General features: G+C 40.5%; 1 protein-coding gene across 1 annotated transcript; it reads right to left on the reverse strand.

Annotated features, from left to right (window-relative positions):
• Window positions 1–2,947: 2,947 nt before the first annotated feature.
• On the reverse strand, window positions 2,948–21,449 carry aclyb (ATP citrate lyase b). The gene is made up of 29 exons (XM_073490116.1): window positions 21,321–21,449; window positions 17,831–18,012; window positions 17,058–17,180; window positions 15,572–15,634; window positions 15,083–15,273; window positions 13,996–14,075; window positions 13,546–13,676; window positions 13,156–13,274; window positions 12,926–13,062; window positions 12,565–12,626; window positions 11,986–12,103; window positions 11,623–11,777; window positions 10,844–10,937; window positions 9,866–9,895; window positions 8,090–8,231; window positions 7,482–7,650; window positions 7,289–7,393; window positions 6,895–7,091; window positions 6,655–6,736; window positions 6,406–6,516; window positions 6,176–6,303; window positions 5,994–6,087; window positions 5,406–5,560; window positions 5,158–5,308; window positions 4,730–4,873; window positions 4,461–4,574; window positions 4,088–4,170; window positions 3,330–3,406; window positions 2,948–3,246 (listed from the first exon to the last, which is right to left on the reverse strand). The coding sequence occupies exons 2-29, from the start codon at window positions 17,987–17,989 to the stop codon at window positions 3,152–3,154; spliced, it is 3,309 nt and encodes a 1,102-aa protein (XP_073346217.1). The 5' UTR covers window positions 17,990–18,012; window positions 21,321–21,449; the 3' UTR covers window positions 2,948–3,151.
• Window positions 21,450–21,522: the final 73 nt, after the last annotated feature.

Raw genomic sequence — 21,522 nt, forward strand, 5'->3', positions numbered from 1 at the left:
CAGCCCCGCTCTGAAAACAGGAGTGCTTCACTTCCGTATTTAACAAGCTGCCCAAATGTACTGAGGTTGTGGCTGGAGCGTCAATAGGAGGCTCTCAGATTCAAGCTAATATCTGCGTTCACACTGGAGACACGTGTCCATGACTGAAATACAGAAGAGTCCGAGGTGTTATCGATATGTTTTGTATGGCTATGACACATTAATGCGTCTTTATTTGAGCGACATTTAACTTTGAGTGATGCGTCGTTGTCGCGCATGCGCGTAGCGAATTATCTAGCGGCTGATGATGTACTTTGTTAACACCTGCATAGATAAGCATTTATTCACTATTTTAACCTTCTTATTTTATTGGAGTGGTTCCATATTCATAAAGCTGAATGTTTTAATTCAACTGCATCCTTTAAGTTATTTTGAATTGAAACTGATTGTTACTTTGAGTCTCTAAAGATGCATTTCAGCAGATAAAATGTACTCTCTAAAGTCTGTCACCATTTTAATTTTTTATTTATAATATTTTTTTCCCCCCTTTGTATCCTTGTTTTTGCTTATTGAACTAGTATGACTGTAGTTTATAGCTATTATAGGTGCACTATGTAGTTTTGGGGCAGACATTAAAGGACAACACAGTTTCACACTGCTATACTACTGCTATATTTGGCGGACCCTGCCACCTTTCTAGCTTCAAACACTGTTCTGGGGACCTTATTTTCCGCTGAGAACAGCTTGTTTATTCAGTTATGGAAAAGATAAATATTTCTGAGTTTGTATTATTACCTCATTAATATTGTAAATATTAAAATCCTGAGTTTGAATTACTTCTCCAAAACAACATAGTGTCCCTTTAAATAAATAAAAGCACCTGTTTAATAACTGATCTTTTATAGCATAAATCATAGACCAGGCGCTATCAGTCAGACTTTTTGTTTTTTTAAATTTTAGTCATCTTTATATTTTAGCAAGTCACAGCCAACTGACTGTAATACCATATTATTTGCTAGTAAACACATCTAATTAAGTCAGTGTTGTTATTTTGTCAAAGTGTGCTAAAATGACTGACCTAACTTTCAAAAAAACAAAGTTATACGGTTTCTTTCTCTGTGAAGAGAATACAACATTTGTGTTGTCAGATAACAGTGGTCCATACTCAGCATAACATACCAGGGCCAGTGTGTGTTCACGTTACATGTCTCAAGTGTATAATGAAGCCAGGTGATGCCATGTTGTTGAACACCCTGAGGCTACACAAGGATTTTAGACAGATTTAAAAAGAAATTTGCAATGACATTGTTGCTTTTTTTTATGTGTGGGAGTTATTTTTTTTATTTCTTACACTGTGATGTGTTTTTGGATTTCCGGAGAGCGTTTTTTTTAGTTTTTAACATGTTTAAACTTTTTTTGTGTTTGTCTCACAATCGATTAATAAGATCAACAAGAGAAGCACAATAATGGTTTTTATGATAAACAATGTGTGTCAGCTGAAAATTCCGACTGGTCATATCGTCCACCTCTTTGGACGAAATGCTCATTTTCATCTGGATTTTTGTCTGAGTATACCATTCCTTAGAAGCCAGCAGTGTTTTATTTGTATGGAGGGTGGTAGTTAGTATTTACTGAATGCTACACACAGATCAATATAATATATAACTTTATATAAACCATATTTTTTTAAATTTCAAGTTCTAATGTACAGTATGTCTCCTGGGTGATGATATGATAGATATCCCCCTGTCACAGAAACACCTCTCTACCTACAACAGATAGACATTATAGACTTATAGACCAAAATGAAAAGTAAAACAAGAAGTTCTTTATTATCATTATACTATTATATGACAGCATATTACAAAAAACAAAGCTTTTTTTTCACAGTTAAATAAAAACAGCAAAACAAAGATCAAACACAGCAGGCCGTACAGTGGGCAGTTACGAAGCGTTTTGAGTTGGTGTCAGGTCTTGAGTCAAAGCCGGATAATTCTTTTACAGCGGCGACATCTGTATCCCTCATCCCCCCCAAGTAAAGCTTTCATGGTCCCTCGCAAAAAGATGCTTTCAAAAGACTCACAGGGCTCATTCATGAAGCATTTTGTTCACCCTCTTTTCATGCTTCTACATGTTCCCATTTCCTGACAGTTAAATCAGAACAGCAACACAAGCAGTTCAACACATACTGGCTGTGAAAGACTTGAACACCTCAAAACGGCATCTAACTTTACAGTAGCTGATGAACCTCAACCACTAGTTTACACCCAGGGTTGTAAACGGGGCTGCTCTAGGAAAGGCAATGCTGGAGTGACATTTAAATCGTCATGTGTTTGTTTAATTCTTTTATCACATTACGATGACCCTTTTTCAGACACATGATCTGGATAAGCTCTGTAATATCAACCACAGGACCCTGTTTTCTTTTTTACTTAAATCAAAGACAACAACTTTCTAAAAATAACTTTGGTTTATCTTGTGATGACGAAGATTTTTCTCAGTGGGAGTGTTACTTGGACAAGGAAATTTAAACAGATATTAAATCTAGATTTGCTAGTGTTTAAACTAAGGTGCAATACTCAGAAAGCCAGAAAACATACTTGTCTAAAACAGGCAAACGCTGATTAAAATAATTATTTTAGTTAGTTGTTGTAAGTAGTATAAAAAGACATATACTGTATTGCCGAGCTTGAACAAATTTCACATCAGCAGCTGTTACTCCAGATGAACTAATCGGACTCTGTGATACAGGAGTCAAGATTGAAATGTGCTTTGAATCCTGCCATCGTACCGACTACGCAAAACAGGTTTTTTTGCAATTTTTTTCAGAGTACCAATTGATTTTGTGCTCCTGCAACTGCTGCAGCGTGCATTGGTTTGGCTCTTCATTCAAAACGTAATAAATTACATCTCAGACTAAATAATTTGCAGAAAACAAAATCTGAAAATATACTTCCCCTTTTTCTCCGTAAAAACTAGATCGAAAGCCTCTACCCTGATCCCTCAGTCAGACAGTACTTCCACTTTCCAGAATCATCCTGCCCAGTTTTCCCCAGGCAGCTGTTGTTGTAACCATAGAGTACATAAATATACATTAAGTTTGGAGTGTAATGCTGCCTGACCAAATAGAGCAGTCACATCTGGAAGTGCGTCCCATCCTGCGATGTGGGGATTACATGGACATATGTTCAGGGAGCACATAGGAGATATCATCCCAGGGGTGACGGTACAAACCCTGTTTCAGCCTCTTCTGGTCCAGGTAATGTCCTAATGTGAGACAGACACGAGTTAGATGTCCTGTTTGAATACTCTGAGAGTTTGTGTCATGCTTGTATCTGAATGGGACTCACCAATAAAACCCATACTACGGCCGAGGACAAAGATCCCATTTAGTGCACCGATCTCCACAAACTCATCAGCCTCGTCTCTGGAACCAGTTCAACATTCATGTGAGAAACAATACTGGATATTGTGCCATCAACACAAACAATACAGACAATGGACTTTTGGCATCTGACCGATGAATAACACATTTTATTAACACTGTTTATAACACACTTGTGTAGTCAAACAGATTTGGGATACAACTTATGCTAATGCTGTTGATTATTTTCTCGATTTACTCGATTAGTTATTTGGTCTATAAAATGTTGGAAAAAGGGTTAAAAGTTATAAGTCAAGTTATATTCTCATGGCGCCATTAAAAGCCACTTGAAGTCTCTGTACGCTTGCTATTTTGTGGTATGACCACAAGTGAGCATTGCAGAGTCGTGTACAGAGACATCTTCAGTCCATCTGCACACATACCAAACTTGTATGAGCTATAAACCATTTATTAAAAAGGTTTATATAGTGCTTATGAATGCTAAATAAAAAATGGGCAGAAGACATCAATCTTCTGTTCATGATGATCTATGGAGGGTTCTCTATTAATCTAAAGAAATAACAGTTGTCTGCCTTTTGAAAAACTTGATTTTACAATGGGAAATTTCATACAGAAAATACCTCAAGAGCCAGTCTGAATATTAACCAAAGCTAAACTGAATTAAAAAGAGCTTAAGAATTTGTTTTGGTGTAAAAAGCATCCCTTCAGTTTTGATATTCTTACCGTGTGAAGCCGCCACACGTCCTGAGCAGGTCCACAAAGGCAACACCAATAAAACCGTCTACGTTGAGGATCAGGTTGGGTTTCTGAGAAGAAGAATTAAAAAAATATCTAAATATCGAATATCAGTTAGCCAGCCAAGCTCTGCCAAATGTAACATAAAAAAGGAGGAATGGATCTGCACATTGACCAACGAAGTCACATTGAAATGTTGTCCAATGGGAACATTTTATTGACAAACACAAGCTGCAGGTTCCTTTACTTATTTCACTGTTTTGATGGTGGCTTTTATGACACACCAGTCCCTCTGACCATTTGATTTTATTAAGGTCTTGACACGTTTTGCTTCACTCTTGCTAAATCCGCTGAAAAATACCTTTGAGGTGGTGATCTTCTCTACATCTAGCGCGTAGTCAAGTAGCTGGGTGGAGGTAAAATGCTGCTTAACAAAGTCCTTCAGAATCTGCACACGCATGTCTGGGTTATTGATCTGGAAACGGAGACAAGCTTTGTTAAGGCATGGTTTTATCGTCTTGTTTTAATGAATTAATCTAATAAGAAGTATAATTTTAACTTTCTAATATAATATAAAAATGCTGCATCATTTATGGATCTTAATAATGTGACTTGACTGAATCTTCCTACTGATTTGACTCTGTGGCCGATGCCCATTATCAGCTTGCCATCCTTCTTCATCTTGTTGACAAACTCCATGGGCAGCATGCCGCTGTCGAATGCCTTGCTGAACTGCTTCGCAGCTGCATCCAAAGCACCTCCAAAACGATCTCCCTGGAATGTAAATATAAATCATGTTTCAGTACAGACGCAACTTGCCCGCGTAGTTAGTGAAAGACAAGAACCTTTTTGTGACCAAAAAAGTTGGGACACTGTGTAAAACGTAAATAAAAACTCATCTGTAAATTAACTGTGTTTACTGGCAGTTTTAGGAAGTGTTCTCGAGCTCTCAGTTGAGTGTATTCAAAAAGGATTTGCAGATTATCACATTCTGTTTTATCTAGGTTTTATAGAGCGTCCCAACACAGTGTATGCTTAAGTGTATGAGCAGTACTGACGATAGTGAGCAGGCCAGAGGTGAGACTTGAGATAAGGTCCTTGCCAGCACGAGCACAGACAATGGTGTTGTGTGCACCAGAGACAGCAGGCCCGTGATCAGCAGTTACCATCAGGCACATCTCAATAAACTGGCAGGCATAGCGCGGCAACCTACACAGAAACATTACACATTTAAAAAAAAATAAATCCAAGACTTCTTCTTTCAGAAACTGATTAACACCAGCTGTTTCACAGTCATCATACTAACCTGCGTTGAAACCAAAGCAAGCCCAGCACTCCTCCTAAACCCATCTCCTCTTTAAAGACCTCAGTGATGGGCATGCCAGCGTAGATGAGCTCCTGGCCACGCTCATCACAGATGCTCGTCATGAATGAGGCAGGTTTACGGATCAGGCCCAACTCCTGAAGGAAATCCAGTGGAGAGTAAAACAAATGTAAGATCGATTCCAACACACAGGCAATGGACAGGCTGACAATGTTTGCAGAGTGTGATGCAGAAATCAGTTGGTAAGAGGGAACAGTGGCGTCATTACATATTTTGTCCACCAGAGGACACTGAAAAGTTGTTAAGTCTCCCATTCTCTACATACCATGGTCACATTTATCTAATAAGCAACAACAAATCATATTATTTGTCTATTTGAAAAAAAAAAAATCAGCTGCAAGTTTTTAGTAATCTAGTATGAAACTAATACATTTCTGTAATAATGAGCTATAATATTTTTACTCTATAAAATTCAACAACTATTACATTCTTTGTCACCAAGACAGATGCTGTGGAGAAAATAAAAAGCAGTTTTTGGGTTTATGGCAGAGTAAGGATGATGGTTCTTACCCTGGCCCAAGAGTAATCCATAGGTACTGTTGGGGGAGGAACTTCCTGAGCAGGAATGATGGTACCATTGGCTACCAGATCATCATAAACAGTCCTATTTCACCATATAGACACACGTTATTAGTGGAAAACCACAATATGAATTCAATGACAAACTCTAGACCATGTGATGGATTACTCACTTGATGACGTCCCCTAGCTCATCAAAGCTCTTTGGTACAAAAGCTCCAGCATCCCTCAGGGCCTGGTTCTTGGCCACTGCTGTTTCTGAAGCCTGGTTGGCGCAGGCCCCTGCATGGCCAAACTGAACCTGAAGATGGCAGCATCACAAGTTGAGTTCGACAACTCAAAACTCCCCAGGCAACAACAACAACAGAATGCAAAGCCAGTTATGTCAATACAACCAACAAACCTCTGAAGCGAACATGGTGGCGCAGGTTCCAATACACCAGCACACCACAGGCTTAGTTATTCTCCCTTCTCTGATGCCTTGGCAGATCTTGTACTCCTCTGTGCCTCCAATCTAGGTAGTCAGACAGAAAGAGATCATAAAATATACATGGAACACAGCGGAAATGCTCTAAATTAAAGTAAATGAAAAACAGAAACATTAGGTTGATTTAAAATCAGAAAATATTAACATTTTCAGAGCTACACCCACCTCTCCCAGTACCACAATCATCTTGATCCCTGGAGTGTCCTGGTAGCGAAGGACGTGGTCCATGAAGGTGGAGCCTGGATATCTGGACAAACAGGAACAAAACTCAGGGACTTAAAAGTCTTTCCGACAACAACATGTTTCTGGAGCTGGGATAAATTAATATCAGAATTTAAAAAATGTATAGTCACACATGTACAATAGTTTTCTCTTCACTCCTAAGCAAATCATTTGCTAATGTACCTGTCTCCTCCGATGGCCACCCCTTCATAGACACCATCTGTGGTGCGGGAGATGATGTTGTTCAGCTCGTTGGACATACCCCCAGAGCGTGACACGTATGCTACGCTGCCGGGACGATAAAGTTTGGAAGCCAGGATGTTGTCCAGCATGCCACCTGTGTTACCGATCTTAAAACAGCCTGGCTTGATGCCTCCGACCTGGGAGACAGAAAGTACTCAGTATCAAATTAACTTATCTGTGCCAGTTCATAGGTGTCATTTTCTGTTTCCATACATTACTGATGAAACACATCTAAACACTCTCAGAGACAACGACCACAATATTCACGTTACAATGCGGTGCTTTAAAGAGTGCCTTCGTTTATGGTCTCTGTTGGTGTGACATGGCTGCATACCGTAGCAGGGCCAATGATAGTGACGCCTTTCTCGTCAGCCATCTTGATCATCCTCCTGGTCTGAGCTTCAGGGATGCCTTCAGCAATGATGGCGATAGTGTGGATCTGAAAGTGCATTAAGATAAGAGACTTTCATGTCTGCAGTGATGTACAGGCTTTATGTAAACATAAATGAACAGTATGTCTTTTCTACCTGTGAGTACTGCATGGCCTCCATTGTGCTGTCGAAGGCTGACCGCAGTGAAGCAAAGCTGATCAGGACGTCCACCTCGGTGTGCTTCTTCATGGCGTCGGCCATGTTCTTATACACCGGCAGCAGGATCTCTTTGTGGCCCCAGTAGAATTTCTGCTTGTGATCACCACTGAGAAAAACAGAAATGTAAGGACAACTTTTTGGTGAAGTGAAAATTCGGAGGTCAACTGTCATCGCTGATAACATTTTTGCATTTTGCTTTCTAAAAAAATTTGTCAACTATTTTGAAAAATTAATTAGTCATTTTTCAGTCAAACATTTACTGCTTGCAGCTTCTTAAATAGGAGGATTTGCTGCTTTTATTTGACATTTATGAGTCTTTGGGTTTTGAACTGTTGGTTGGACAAAAGAAGCAATTTGAAGATGTCACTTGGAAATTGTGATGAGCAAAATAACATTAGTTGCAGCCCTAATCATGGGTCTGAACTGCAACAACCACACACTTAATCGTAAATACATTTCACTGCAGATATTATCTGTTGTGACAATGTAGGGATGTCCTTAATCAGTGGAGTATCAAGATTGTAATGTAATGTTGGGGAACATACGTGAAGGGGTAGACCATGGCTGCCACAGAGGGTTCGTCCCGGGAGCAGACATAGTCGAAGTCCAGCATGCCTTGCACGGCACGTGTCTGCATGCCCCAAACGATGGCCTTGGTTTGTTTTCTGAAGAGTGTGGTGGCTTTGGCTGAAGGAGGGAGAAGGCAGAGGCACAAAGAGAGAGAAAGAGAAGTGAGGGGTGGAAGCAGAAACAAAAACAATCACAGGCGAGAGAGAGGGGTGGTAAGGCTGAGGAAAACAGCAGGAATGTGGATGGTAACAAGCAGAGTACAGAGAGACCTTACTCTGAGGACAGAGACACAGGAGGTAGAGAAAATAACACTGCATGACTAAATACTTTGTAGTTACAAAATCAACAGCACAAACGCTGCACTCATGTTACTTGTAGTTGATGCAATTTGCCTGCATCAGACATACACTTCTGTATGTTGTCTTTTTTCACTCACTTTCTCCATTAGCATACCAACTAATTTAGCTGTTTTTTTTGTCTTATTGTAATTTGGGCACACGTCTGTTTTTAGCTGATAAATTGTGCTGTTTCATTCAACCTAATATAAAGTCACATTTATAAGTGTTACTGTAATAGTCTATTATTTTGTCCACCTCCAAGTTAAAAGGATTAATTTGGGTCTCAATATGTTAACATTAAGAAGGCATCAGTGGTTGTGGTAGCAGATTTGGAATTCATTTGGAATATTGTTTGAAGTTAGACTTTTTCTTATGACCCCCTGAGTTTCAGTTCAATAAAAGATCTTTTTCTTTTCCAGTTAATACACTTTCATTAGTGGTTTTAATTCCATTGTTCCCAAAAGAAAAGATTTTTCTGCAGCTTTTTCCACTGTATGTTTGTAAAAGTTGCTGTGTGCTCTTAGAGTCATGACCTCACTTACCAAGCTTGTCTGAAAGTGTTGATGACACAGCTGTCTACTGGTAATTCAATTAATACTTTCAAGGCAAGCTCCAGATACCACAGCAACCCAGCAATGGTGCAAGAAAAGCTGAGGCATTTAAAAAAGGACATTATTCTGAAACAGAGTGTCAAATGTTTTGTTTTGAATGAAGACTGCCATGTTAATCTACAATGTGGTTTGCAGCATTTGCTGTTAAGTAAACACCATGTTGCCACACGTTTGTTCCAGTCATCCCAGATCTCTCTTCTCTGTCCAGGCTCACTGCCTTGTGTTGTTCTCTGATCTGATGCAAACAAAGCTGTGCACAGAGCAGGTCCAGCACCGTCACCATGTCTTTAACAGACAGCTCAAGAGATTTCTGCAGGTTTCATTAAGGGTTTTAGATGTTTTAAATACCTTCTAAGACATTTTTTGAGGAAATTGAATTCAATGCTTTATTAAACTTTTCAAGACCTGCAGATACCCTAGTTTTAGGATGAAACTGATCTTGAAGGGAAAGTGCAATTGTTCAAATTTTTCTTTCAGCTGTGGTGGGTCATGTTTTTTTCTTGAGAAACTCCTACATTGGGATTTCTATTATTAAAAGAACCGTCTGTCTTGGTTTATTTTCACAATAATTATATGTTGTACTAAACAAATTTGAGACGATTCACCAATGTCAATCTGGATGGAAATGCTTTTTGAACAAATGTATGTTCAGAGACGTTACACAGCATCCCTGAAGGTGAGTAGGCCACCATAAAGAATGCGAAAAAGAAGGAAAAACCAGGAAGGCAAAATGAGAAGGCAGGGGGAAGTGGACAGAGGGCAGAGAGGGCAGGAAGACAGGTTTTTTCACACCCTTCCATACCTCCGCTGCAGCCTGAAGAGGCTTGCGCTTCTGTGACCCCACGGGACGGGAACACAAAAAATGACAAAATGAGCACAAAAACAAAAAGGGAGAAAAGAATGAGTGCATCTGTATCGTATTTATTGAACAGACTTCAGTGCATTTGATCAACTGTGTGTCATCTCGGAAAAAACACTCCATAAATGGCACGCCAGAGGAAAAACCATGCAAAGCAGCTGCTACAGGGCATGCCTTTACTGCGCTGCTGTGAAAAGCAATCTTGAAAGTATAGTTTAGCCACAATCGCAAACTTATCTCAGCATGGTTTCTGACACTGCAATCAAAACTATGCCTACACAACAGCACACAACTCTAAAGAGGACAAATCTCTTCTACAGATCCTTGAATTTATGAGTCTTAACATCAGAAACCTGATGAGATATTCTTATTTGTGGATTATCTACAATTCTTTTTACAATGGTTAATTGTTTAAAGGATGACTTATTCCCGACACTTTAATGTACCCACTGAGCTACTGAGGCGAAGCAAACATGAGGTGCCACATAAAGACACACTCCTTTCTACCAAGATAATGAAGGTGAGGGGTAGGAAGAATCAAAGGCAAACCAGTGGAGAGTGTGTGGGCAGCCGAGCGCAGTGTGAGCATGGCACGCCCATTACTTACCTTTCCAATCGCCTGTGACCACATTCTTCAGAGGCCACAGTATAGAATGAAGACAGTCTTAGAGAAACAAGCGTGAAAAAAGATGAAGGTGAGCGGACAGTTTGTGCAGCAAAAACGAGAAGAGGAGGAGGAGGAGGGAGAAACAGAAAGAGAATTAAAATGCAGAAGAGCAGTGGTGGCATTTGCGAGGAAGAAGGGAGGGGAGAAATACAGGACGCAAGGAGAAGAAAAATGAAAAAGCAGAAGAGTATGAGTACATATGGAGTCTTGCTGATCAGAAGCGATGGAGAGGCGAGTGCTTCTGTGTTAATTACCTGCTGGAAGACCCGCTTTAGACTTTTTGGCAGGGGTGATATCGTTAGACGTCCTGGGCTCAGAGAATGAAGCGGTCCTGGTTGTAGCTGGAGTCTGATACAGAAAACACAGACACACACCACATATGAGCTCATCAATACAATCAATACAGCCTTGATGGTAGGCATTTTTGACAAACCATTGTATACAATGGCATATGCGAATTATAAGGTACTCCAGTGACAATTTGGAGTTGTATGTCTTTACAAATACACCAACAGAAACACCACCCGTTTTAGGAAATAGTGATATCTGGCTTTCGATTTTCAAAGAAAACATTCTGCAACAAATGACGTCTAGCAGACACGGAGGCCAACACCCAACACATGAAAAGGCTTAAGAGCACACCGACTACATGAAAAGAAAACCATGTAACACTTTGCAATAGAGCAACTCCAACAAGTTCCAAAGTACAAACCTTTCAGAGCTTAAATTGTGTTTGAACATGTATGACTGAATTGTATCAGTTATTGAATGTCCTTAAACATGCTACACCCTCTGCTACATGTGAACAAAAGCTGCATATTTGTGCAATCTCAAATGTTAATGTATTACTTGTCAATAATCCTTTTCTTCAACTGGACAGTTTTACAGCTCAAATGTCTTTAACTCACTGGACAATTCACACATGGAAATGTGGTGCCTGTCTCAAGCAATACAACATCTATAATGTGTTTTAAAAGGGATGCAAAAGACTTGCAGATCATCTTAAGTTTCCTGTGTGACTGAATGAAAATACCATTGCACTGTTGCTGGCATTGAGGAGGAAGTTGGCAGTGTGAGCATCCATCGGGGGCTGGTTAGGGATTTCCCGATGGCCCAGAGCCATTCCAACAATAGCTGTCATGTGGGTCTCCGTACCAAACACATGGATAGGAATACCCGTGGTCTTCCCTGCACCAAAGAAAAGAAAAACAGAGTTAAACAACTCAATTTATACCTGTGCACAGATTCAACCTGCATTAGTATCCCTCTTTCTGGTCATGTGTAGTCCAATAAAAGAATCTTAAACATTTCTTGACACCAAGTATTTCCAAAATAACAAACTGCATACTAGAGTCATCCCCCCCCTTCCTATGACCCTCAGTTTCATCTCACTCACCTACTTCCCCCATCACCCTCAGTCCCTCCTGGTAGTTGGGCCCACCACGTCGAACAAAGATGGTGACCTCGTTCTCCTTCAGAGGACCTTGGTAGTCTTTGATGGCCCTGACGATGCCCTGAGGATACAGGAAGGGCCAGGTCAACTATGTGGATCACAGACCTCGGATTCTTGTTAAATATTTGTGTGTTATGTGGTGTTGTCATGTATTATTCATGAGTCATGGTGCTGACAGATAATGTACTTAAATATTTTAGTAATCATTTTTTACAGTTGACACTGACTAAAAACGTTATTTGGGAGGAAATATAAGATAAATAGTTTGCAAACATGTCACCACTGAACATGGATGTACACTAGTAACTATAAACATTCATTTTATGTTAATTTTCATACTGAGTGTGTGTCTCAAAAAGCAATGAAGCTGCAGAAGCTCTGACTAGCAGACACAGAGACCAGTTCCTCTGATAGATTCAGAAAGAACAAAATATTGTGTTGGACTTTTCTCTTAGGATAAATTATTGAAGCTGACAGTTTCCTTGTCATGGTGTTTCAGATAAGTAAATCAATGTGTTTCACCTTGAATGTGGCTGCTACATTGGTGAAGTTGGCGATACTTCCTCCGATGATCAGCACTTTCCCTGTAGGAGACAGAGACGGGAGGTGATATGTTAAGAACATGTTCAGGACTGAAAGTTGACACCACAGTAACATAGTTTGGTGACAGCCATGAAGTCTATTGCTGACAACAAATGCACAGTGAACAGAGGCCTTGCAACACACTCACAGAGAGCAAGCAGGTCAGATTGCAGAAAAACATCCAACAGTGATTTCCATCCTTAAGAGTGTCTGGTAACTCCCTCAACCCACTTTCACCTCTGGCCTACTTTTCTCACCCTGTTTGGGGTAACCGCCTTAATGACGTGTCAGCTGCACCCACCTTCAGGATGTTTCTCCTGTGTCATGAGAGAGAGGATGGTTTTAGCGTAGTCGTAGGTCTGCTGTTCACTGGGTGCGCCAGAGTACTCGCCATAGTTGGCCAGTTCATCCACCCCGCCCAGGTCGCAGATGGTGTCGCTGAAGAAGAGGGAAGATGGATGGTCAAGTACTGTGTCCTGATTCTAGTTGATAAAAATGCTTGATATATAAAAAAAACACTCCATGATGTACCTGTAAACTACTGAAGCCCCTCCTCCAGCCACCATGGTCCAGATCCTGCCACGGGGGTTCAGCAGGGTTAACTTCAGACTGGCACCGCTCTTTGCATCCAGATCAGCTATGTACGCCTCCTACAATGGACAAAACCATATTGTGATAAAACATTTTGGAAAATGAGACCACAAGGACAAGGACGGAGGCATAACCTGAGATACAAGCAACTTATTGGATATAGAAGATTATTGATATGTAAACAAAAAAGAGAGACTCCTCCAAAACATTGAACTTGCACAGGACCCATTTACTTAAACACACTGCAATATGCACAAAACCCTGCCTAAAAAACTTAAATCATAATGTATAAAAACCTGCTTTACTGCCTCACTGCCCTTCAGATCTTACCTCTGGATATGCTTCCCTGCCAAAGGGAGGCGGAAACTCCACATCACCCCATTTAGCCTTGCAAATGTAATCTGCTGTGGCATCAATTTTGGCTGCCATGTCGAGGACGAAAACTCCATCTTGGTTGACAACTGGTACAAAGAATAAAAGTTGTGTTATCCATTCATTCGACATTGTGATGTTTTCCTCAAGCAAAGGCGCTGCAGAAGAGTGTGTATCAGTGGTAGATTTGATCAACGTGCATAAATTAATAACTTCCCATGAATTAATAATGAAGCGTGAAGTACTTAATTCATTCTTGTTAATTGACGATGCATTATGGAGTTGTTATAGTAATAAAACAGTTCCCATCTCCCCAACTGAGGAAACCGAGGAGTAACACTGGCTCTTGCTTCCAAGAGAAATTAATATAAATATACAAAGTTGAGATGCATGTTAAGAAAAACATACCTAGAGGGTTGATCTCAAGATAGGTGAAGTAGAGGTCCTCATATAAGCTGAAGAGACCCACTATAAAACTGGCCAAGACGCTTCAAGAAGACAAAAAACAAGAGAAAAGTAGAGAATAGCCATAAAACGTCTTATTATTCAACTACAACATAAAAAACAGGGCAGCAAAGACAGAATTCACAGTGGATGAAACTTTGGTCCAAAAGGCAAAGCTGAGTCCTTAGCAGATAGGTTAGCCTGCGTAAAACTGCAGAACAGAACTTTCTTAAAACACTGGGGATGGTAATTGGAACAGGTGGTAAATGATCAAACTAAAACACACTGCTCAAGGTCAAACAACAGCAAAGGACTCACAAACTACACTGAAGACAGAGAGCCTCTTTGATGAAGAAAAACAGAAATATATAACAAACGGTAGCAAATAAATCCACCACAACTAGGATTCTAGTGACAGTAAGTGGGATAATAAAGATATATCATAATATATAAACACATCGAAGGCTTTCTGAAGCAAAGTTAAATCAGCAGAGTGCTTCATAGCAACCCTGGATACAGAATATCACAGGAAGCATCAACTCTTTGTCTCTTAGTCCAGTAAAGTATCAAATAAACACAAAATTGCAATACTGGCATCATATAATTGTTATAGTATCACATCACAAAGTGCCCTTTAATTCCTGTCCTCTACTAAATGGATACAAGATGACCTCATTGTTGGGTTCGATGGACACAATGATTTAGATGCAGTACGCTTTTTTTTCCAGACAAACCAAGACGGTTTGCCTGAGTTTTATTTTGTTTATGTCAAGTTTGAATGAAGTGTGTTTTGCGGTGAGTTAATGAGGCAATTAAGCTCGTCTAAGAAGCAAACTGAATTAAAATTTCCTTCTCATCTTCTTCCTTAGCCTCTCTCTCTTCTTGTGCTACTCCAGTCTTGTAATATATTTTGTGACATTGCTGTGACTCTGGATTTAGGGGTTGACATAATACACAAATATAAATGTTTTATTTTTGATGTGCCTGTGTGTGTTCATTCAATAAAATGTATATTTAAAAACTGAATAAATAAAAAAGGATGTGTCCATACTCTTTCTTATCCTCAGGAATGTGTGTGAGGAGCTGCTCTGTGACTTGGTCCTCACTCAGCTTGTCATCAACTGCGACCATCAGCCTCTGGGCCTTGGCGTCCACGTCGCCAACCTCCACTCCCCCCTCGTGGTGGAAAAGCACATGGTCGCCCTCGCGCGTGGCATAAATACACACATAAAACTCCTCCTCCTGTCAGTAGAGGGCAAATACAAGGATACACAAACACATTTTCACAGATCAGCAGAGCTTGCATTTTCACATATCTACAAAAGGCTGACAAACTGTTTCATTAACAGTCTTGAAGAACACCCAGTTCCCTATTTTAACCAGTCTGACCTTCCTGAAACTGAACAGAAATCATCCAACTCTATCCATCCAAATTATATGCACGCTAACCTCAATACATAAACACACATACAGGCTACACAAGTCAGCTTCCAAACATAACAAACAGGATCTGGAATGCAAAAACACAAGCATACATTACCTGTGTGTGTGGAACAAACGGCTCAATGAGGAAGTTTTTCAACACACCCTTTGCCTTTCCCACCTGTTAAAAGAACACATGATGTCACAAACCAAAAGTAAGTTAGCCTAACCTACTTATACACCAGAAACCAGAAAAATTATTATTTTTTGTCCCGAACCAGAAAACACTAAACATCTTTTCTTGTAGGAAAACTTGGTGGAAAGGTGTCGCTACCAGGTTTAATTTACTGTCTCTTGTCTTCTTTACACACCCTGTTTGTTTATGACTGTTATCATACCAGTACACATACCATCTTTTATTAAGAGCAAATGACATATGATGTTCAGAAGCAACAACTAATCGCATGACTAGTGCATTAATTCCCTTTCTTATGTAATGGAAGTATGTATAGCGACAGCCTCTTTGAAGTGCAGCACAGCTTGTATGTATAGTGGACCAGAACTGACTACCCTCCTCCACTGCATTACATAACCTCTGACCTGGCAGATCTAAACTTAAGCCCATGGTCTCTGGCACGAAACACAGCAACCTTCTACACATGACAGGGACTAATGGACCAGGAACTGTGGCTAACATTCTCTTCAAATGCAGTACAAAACACAGCGAGGCAGTCATTTGATTTACTGCCAGGGTCAGACCGATAAGCTGCATTGTTATCTGTATTTATGACATAATAAGTCTGAAAAACTAAAAGCAGGAGCAGGGACCATGTGGTAATATACCCCTATCTATAAGAATACACCAACGAACAGTGGCAAATTCATAGTAAGTTATGTTATTTTAATAGGAGTACAGACAAAGAGTAGCTAGTCCTTCATTTAAAAAGACTGGCATTTGTCAAAAAAGCTGAACTAACTCTTGCCAGACTACAAGTACATATATCAGATAGATAAGTTTGTAACATGAACAGCATATTTTTACTGTTTTACCAACAAATAATAACTTTCCGGGGGAGTAAAATCTTCCTCATAGTGTTATGAGCCACTGTGTGGTGTTCTGGTCCTACTCTTGGATCTGTAACTCCAGCTGAACTCCCTGGATCACATTTCACCGTCTGAAACGTAACACTGGGCTTCTTCTGGTCTAACGTTGCATTGGTTACCCATGGTTTTAGAATTGATTTTCCATTTTTATTGCTCCTCTTTAAATCGACCTGGCCCCCCATTTACATTGATGACCTTTTAACTCCTGCTTGTACGCGTAGATCTGCAGACCAGCTGCTACTCTCTGTCCCCAGGGCAAAGCTTATGACAGAAGGTAGTAGGGTATTTCCCTTCAGAGCTCCACAACTATGGAATAAAACTTCCAATGAGAATCAGTTTCCTCTTTTGAAAACAGCTTGAGAGTTTTCTTCTGATTATGATCTTGGCACCTTTATCTATGTTTTTGTTTCCCCCTGATTGCATTTAATTTGTAATTACACTGTATTTTCAGTCATTGTAAATGCTCACAAAGACAAACAGGCAGATTGCTGTCGACTCACAGTGGTCTCTTTCATGTGGCGGGCTTTGAGCCACTCTTGGACACCCTGCAGGTCCAGGTTGATGCCAACCAGGCCGAGCTTCCCGCGCCGTTTGATGAGTTGATCTGGCTTTACTACCAGGCGCTACAGAGGAAGACAGAATAATAAAACCGAATGTTAAACAAAAGCTATAGATTTGCAGTAATACTGATGTGACAAACAAAACTGATGTCACAAAATGTCCCCCATTGCGTAAAAATGTCCAAATATGGCAAGGTTTGCATGAGAAGATATTACTTTATAGTAAATTTTAACAAAAGTACACACACAAACACACAATGATGGTGAGAAAATATCCTTGTGTCAGCTGTTTGTCCATAGCTAGGACACTCTTTATCCATTTCTCACACTAGTTTACTTGAAAATATCAGATTGTAGACATATTAGGCATTTGCATGTGCTAATAAAACAATTTAACGTATAATATGATGCACAACTTGTCTAAATTTTATTACCAAGATCACACAAGCCCACTTTCGGTTGTCCCAGTTTGTAAGGAAGTCATGCTTCAACATTACAAGTTGCATGCATCTGCAGTGCATCTAAAAACAAAGTCACATGCCACTGTGATGGTAATGACATAATGTCCTGCAAACCGTATAAAGAGTTTCAGTGACATTCAGCATGTAATTAGCCTCGTGATTTCAATACTGCCAGCTGAGGACACAACCTAGAACGAAGACATGCTAGTAGAAGGTCTCGAGGTCCTGCTGAGTCTGTCACAGCAGCCTTACCTCGGTTAGTAGCCATGGATGGTCCTGTGTGAGACGGTCCCAGTCAGTCTCAGCGGTGACGTTTGCATAGCGGAAGCGGTTCTGCACGGCCGCTGAGGTGCAGATATACTTGTACAAGAACTCTTTTCCTGTCTGCTCTGAGATGGCTTTCGCCGACATGGCAGCGCTGGACAGCACAGGACCTTTGGGAGAGGGAGGCCAGCAGTTAATTTCAGAGTCACTGCAGCATAATGTATACCGACAGATAAAACAAACAAAAAACTGAGCATAGATGCATTCTGAGCAACTACAACCTATAAACGGAGTCAGTTCTGGTTTTCAGCCAAGCATTGATGAATATGTAAGCACACAGTATGATGTGCTTTTAATAAACAGTTAACCCAAAAATGAATATTTTGTCATTATCTAGTCACCTCCATGCTGATGGAAAGTCAGGTGAAGTTCTGTAGTCTACAAAACATTTCTGGAGCTTCACAGCAAAACAGCATCGCAACATTCTTCTAAACAACTGAAGTAGATGATGAATGTTTTAAAATTTAAAAACATTAAAAACCAACCGAAAAAAAAACACACAAAATGTCTCCATACAGCTCGTCCTGTGTAAGACAACTCTCTTGAAGCCCCGAGATCCAGAGAAAAACAATGGAAAACAATCCAGGTTTTGCTTACATGAGTCTGTCTGTGGGACACTGGGTGCAAGTGATTGATTAAATGGGCTATAATTGAAAACTGACATAGTGATGTGTTACGAAGTCATAGCTTTAAATGGGTCACATGCTTTATTGAATTCAAGCTAAATGGCCTTCTCAGCTTTCTGATTCACTGCCAGCAAAATTTATCTGTGTTTGAGATTTCCACAGTGATAAAACCCTTGCTACAAGCTGTGCTCTAACTGAGATAAACTGTAAAAGTAGTCCCTATCTGCTGCACGGCAACATATTTATCCCATGTGCTTGAATGTTGGTGACTATTCAAATCAAAAACAGACCTAGAGATTGTGCAAGATGATTCTATGCACCAGAATGTACAGCTGCATACACTAGTATCCTTTGGGCATAGTATTACATCCGTCATTTATCAACTCATCTTATTATGTAAGCAGTCATCTGCCTTTAGTCATTTGAAAGAATCATTCCTCTGTTAAGACTAACACAGTTGGCCACTGGAAAAAGCACAGATTAAACAGTCGTACTTCTGAGTTTTATGGTTTGTGACTGATGACAGCTCTATTAGTCTTTGTAATAGACATAGAAGGGATAGGGATCTACACTGAAAGCATAACCCTTTGTCCCTCGTCTTTACCAATTGAGCTACACTGTGATTTGGTGCCACCTCACTGGTGATATGTCAAACTGTCATCACACATTTTAAAAGAGGAGAAGTTAGTGAATATTCAAAGTGATTTGTTCTTCTTTTTAACCACTTTAAAGATTAAATACGCCTGGTAAAATAATATTTGAACACTGGAACAGGTTTCCAAAAATAGTGCATACACCCTGAAGTCTAGCCACCTTCCTTCGATCAACAAACCTGCTTTTGTCAAACCTTAACCCTAAACAGAAGGGTAAAAAAAAAATCGGGATGACATGGAGCATTTCTTTCGGTACCATCCACGACTTTTGATAATGAAAATCCCCCCAAAAACTGCATCGTGAACTGATCTGCTTGGTGGAAATTGGGCTTAACATATGGATGGATATATAAAAAAAAAAAAAGAAAACAGACAAAGACGAAATCCCATTTTAGTAGTCGTGGTAGTCATTTTTCAAACAAAAGTGCCAACAATTTTCTGGCTATTTTTTATTTTTCTGTTTTAGTTAAGTAGTTTTAAAATCTTTGGGTTTTGAACCGTTGCTCATACAAGCAAGGTGTCACCTTCGACTGCGGTAAAACTGTAATAGGCAGCCCTAAATGCACCTACTGAAAAAAACAACACCAACTACACTTGCTTTCACACTTTAAAACCCTTATATTTCCTGACACATCAAGCCAAAAAGATAACTGAAACACACCCAGGCCAAATTCAGAGGCACAGTCACACCTTAAAAGATAGCAAGTGACAACAACAAGATAAGATTGACAAAGACTGACAAGAATTTCTCCTACTACTGTATATCTCCATCAAAATACATTTCTCGATTACCAAACCTTGCCATGTAATATCTTTGGGGAATTTCACAACTACACGTGTACCTGTGGAAAGAGATGACCCAACACAAACACAACAGGTTGCATTAATGATCCTCACATTCCTGTGTCATCACCTTATGTTGTCAGACCTGCTCAGCCAACTCATCACAGTCAAACAAGCACACACCCATGCATTTATAGTTCATGTTTCATTTGGCCTGGTGCCTTGAGTTTACAACCCCAATCTAAAGAGACCCAACTCTGAAGGCTGGTGTGTGGAACTGGTCCATAAAGTACTTTTACTCCCACTACCACCACCACCACCACAGTCTAAACAGTGATAAGCAGTGAGCCATGACAATATGCATCCTATCTCCTCTATGTGACTGATAACATTTTACGGTGGTTTTTATTTCAGCTTCTGTAATGCAAGCAGTGGCTTTGTGGCAGCAGCTCCTGCGTCAGCTGCAGCACTTTTAACACAAAAAGTCAGTCTGGGGGGATATCTGTGATGTCTAACCTGGGGATCCTGGCTAGGATTTAGCTTAGCAGGCTATCCTGTCATGCCTTCAGGGGCAGATGTCCCAGTATTTAGCCTGCCATAATCCACGGGTCCAGTCCATTGTTTGAAGCCACCAAGCCGTGAAATTTGAGCCACTGTACAGGCTCCTGAGATGAAGGAAACTGGCTTTGGAGGCAGCAGCATCACAGGGGCCCAGCGAGGGGGGTACACCGCTTCAGACACTGCCTGGCGGTGCTATGGCATCACTTCTCCCGTGCTACATCATGTGCGTCAGGCCAGTACAAGTGATGAACATCCTGTACCAGCCACCACACCCACTCCCACAGACTGTAGCCTCAACTAGCTATAGCCGAACAAGTTTTAATAACTTTAGCTTGGCTCGCACTGTGTACATGAAGAACAACTTTTGCACAATGGAGGTGTAAGTATTGCAGAACCTGCAGATTGAGACATGAGGCGAGATGACAAGCCTACCAAGGAACTGATGATTTCATGTGAAGTTAGCCTGCGTTCCTGATTAATATGAGCTCACTCATTTCCTCTCTGTTATCATTTCAGTTTTGAGCATGAACTTTAATTCCCAGCCACTGTAAGAAACGCAATAAAGCTACGAGCAGTGTCTTTTCTCTCTCTGGCAGGATGACAGTGACTGCAGTTTTGCTGCAGACAAACCTCACAGCATCTCACATCCGCTAGCCTCGAGTCCGGACTGACTGGCTAACTGCTGCTGTAGCCTCACGCTGGTGCAGACAGCCGTTAGCTAGCTTAATGGTGATAAGAGAAGCTAGCTAACGGCGGTGCGTAAAAAAAAACCCACAATTGAGCGAAACGTGTTACCTTGTCAATGAAAGTAGCACCTCCCTGAAGTACAGGAGTCGTATCCTGGTTCAAAATGTCACGGTTAAAAGAGGAACTTCTGCTCGTACCGGAGTCTGCGCCTGTCAGCTGCCACCTCACTCTCGTCCTGTCGCACCATAATCTGGCGACCGATTACACGTCGATGCCGGCGCCTGATTGGCTGAAACGCGATCACGTGGTG

The sequence above is a fragment of the Pagrus major genome, chromosome 20, assembly GCF_040436345.1.
Source record: "Pagrus major chromosome 20, Pma_NU_1.0".
Lineage (NCBI taxonomy): Eukaryota > Metazoa > Chordata > Actinopteri > Spariformes > Sparidae > Pagrus > Pagrus major.

Bases quoted from the DNA above. Each gene is read 5' to 3' on its own strand.
- aclyb (XM_073490116.1), bottom strand. From the start codon at position 17,989: ATGTCGGCGAAAGCCATCTCAGAGCAGACAGGAAAAGAGTTCTTGTAC. The intron at 6,517-6,654 runs GTGGGTGTAGCT...CTGACTACCTAG, and splicing joins TGATTGTGGTACTGGGAGAG to ATTGGAGGCACAGAGGAGTA. The intron at 6,304-6,405 runs GTTTGTTGGTTG...TGCCATCTTCAG, and splicing joins CCACCATGTTCGCTTCAGAG to GTTCAGTTTGGCCATGCAGG.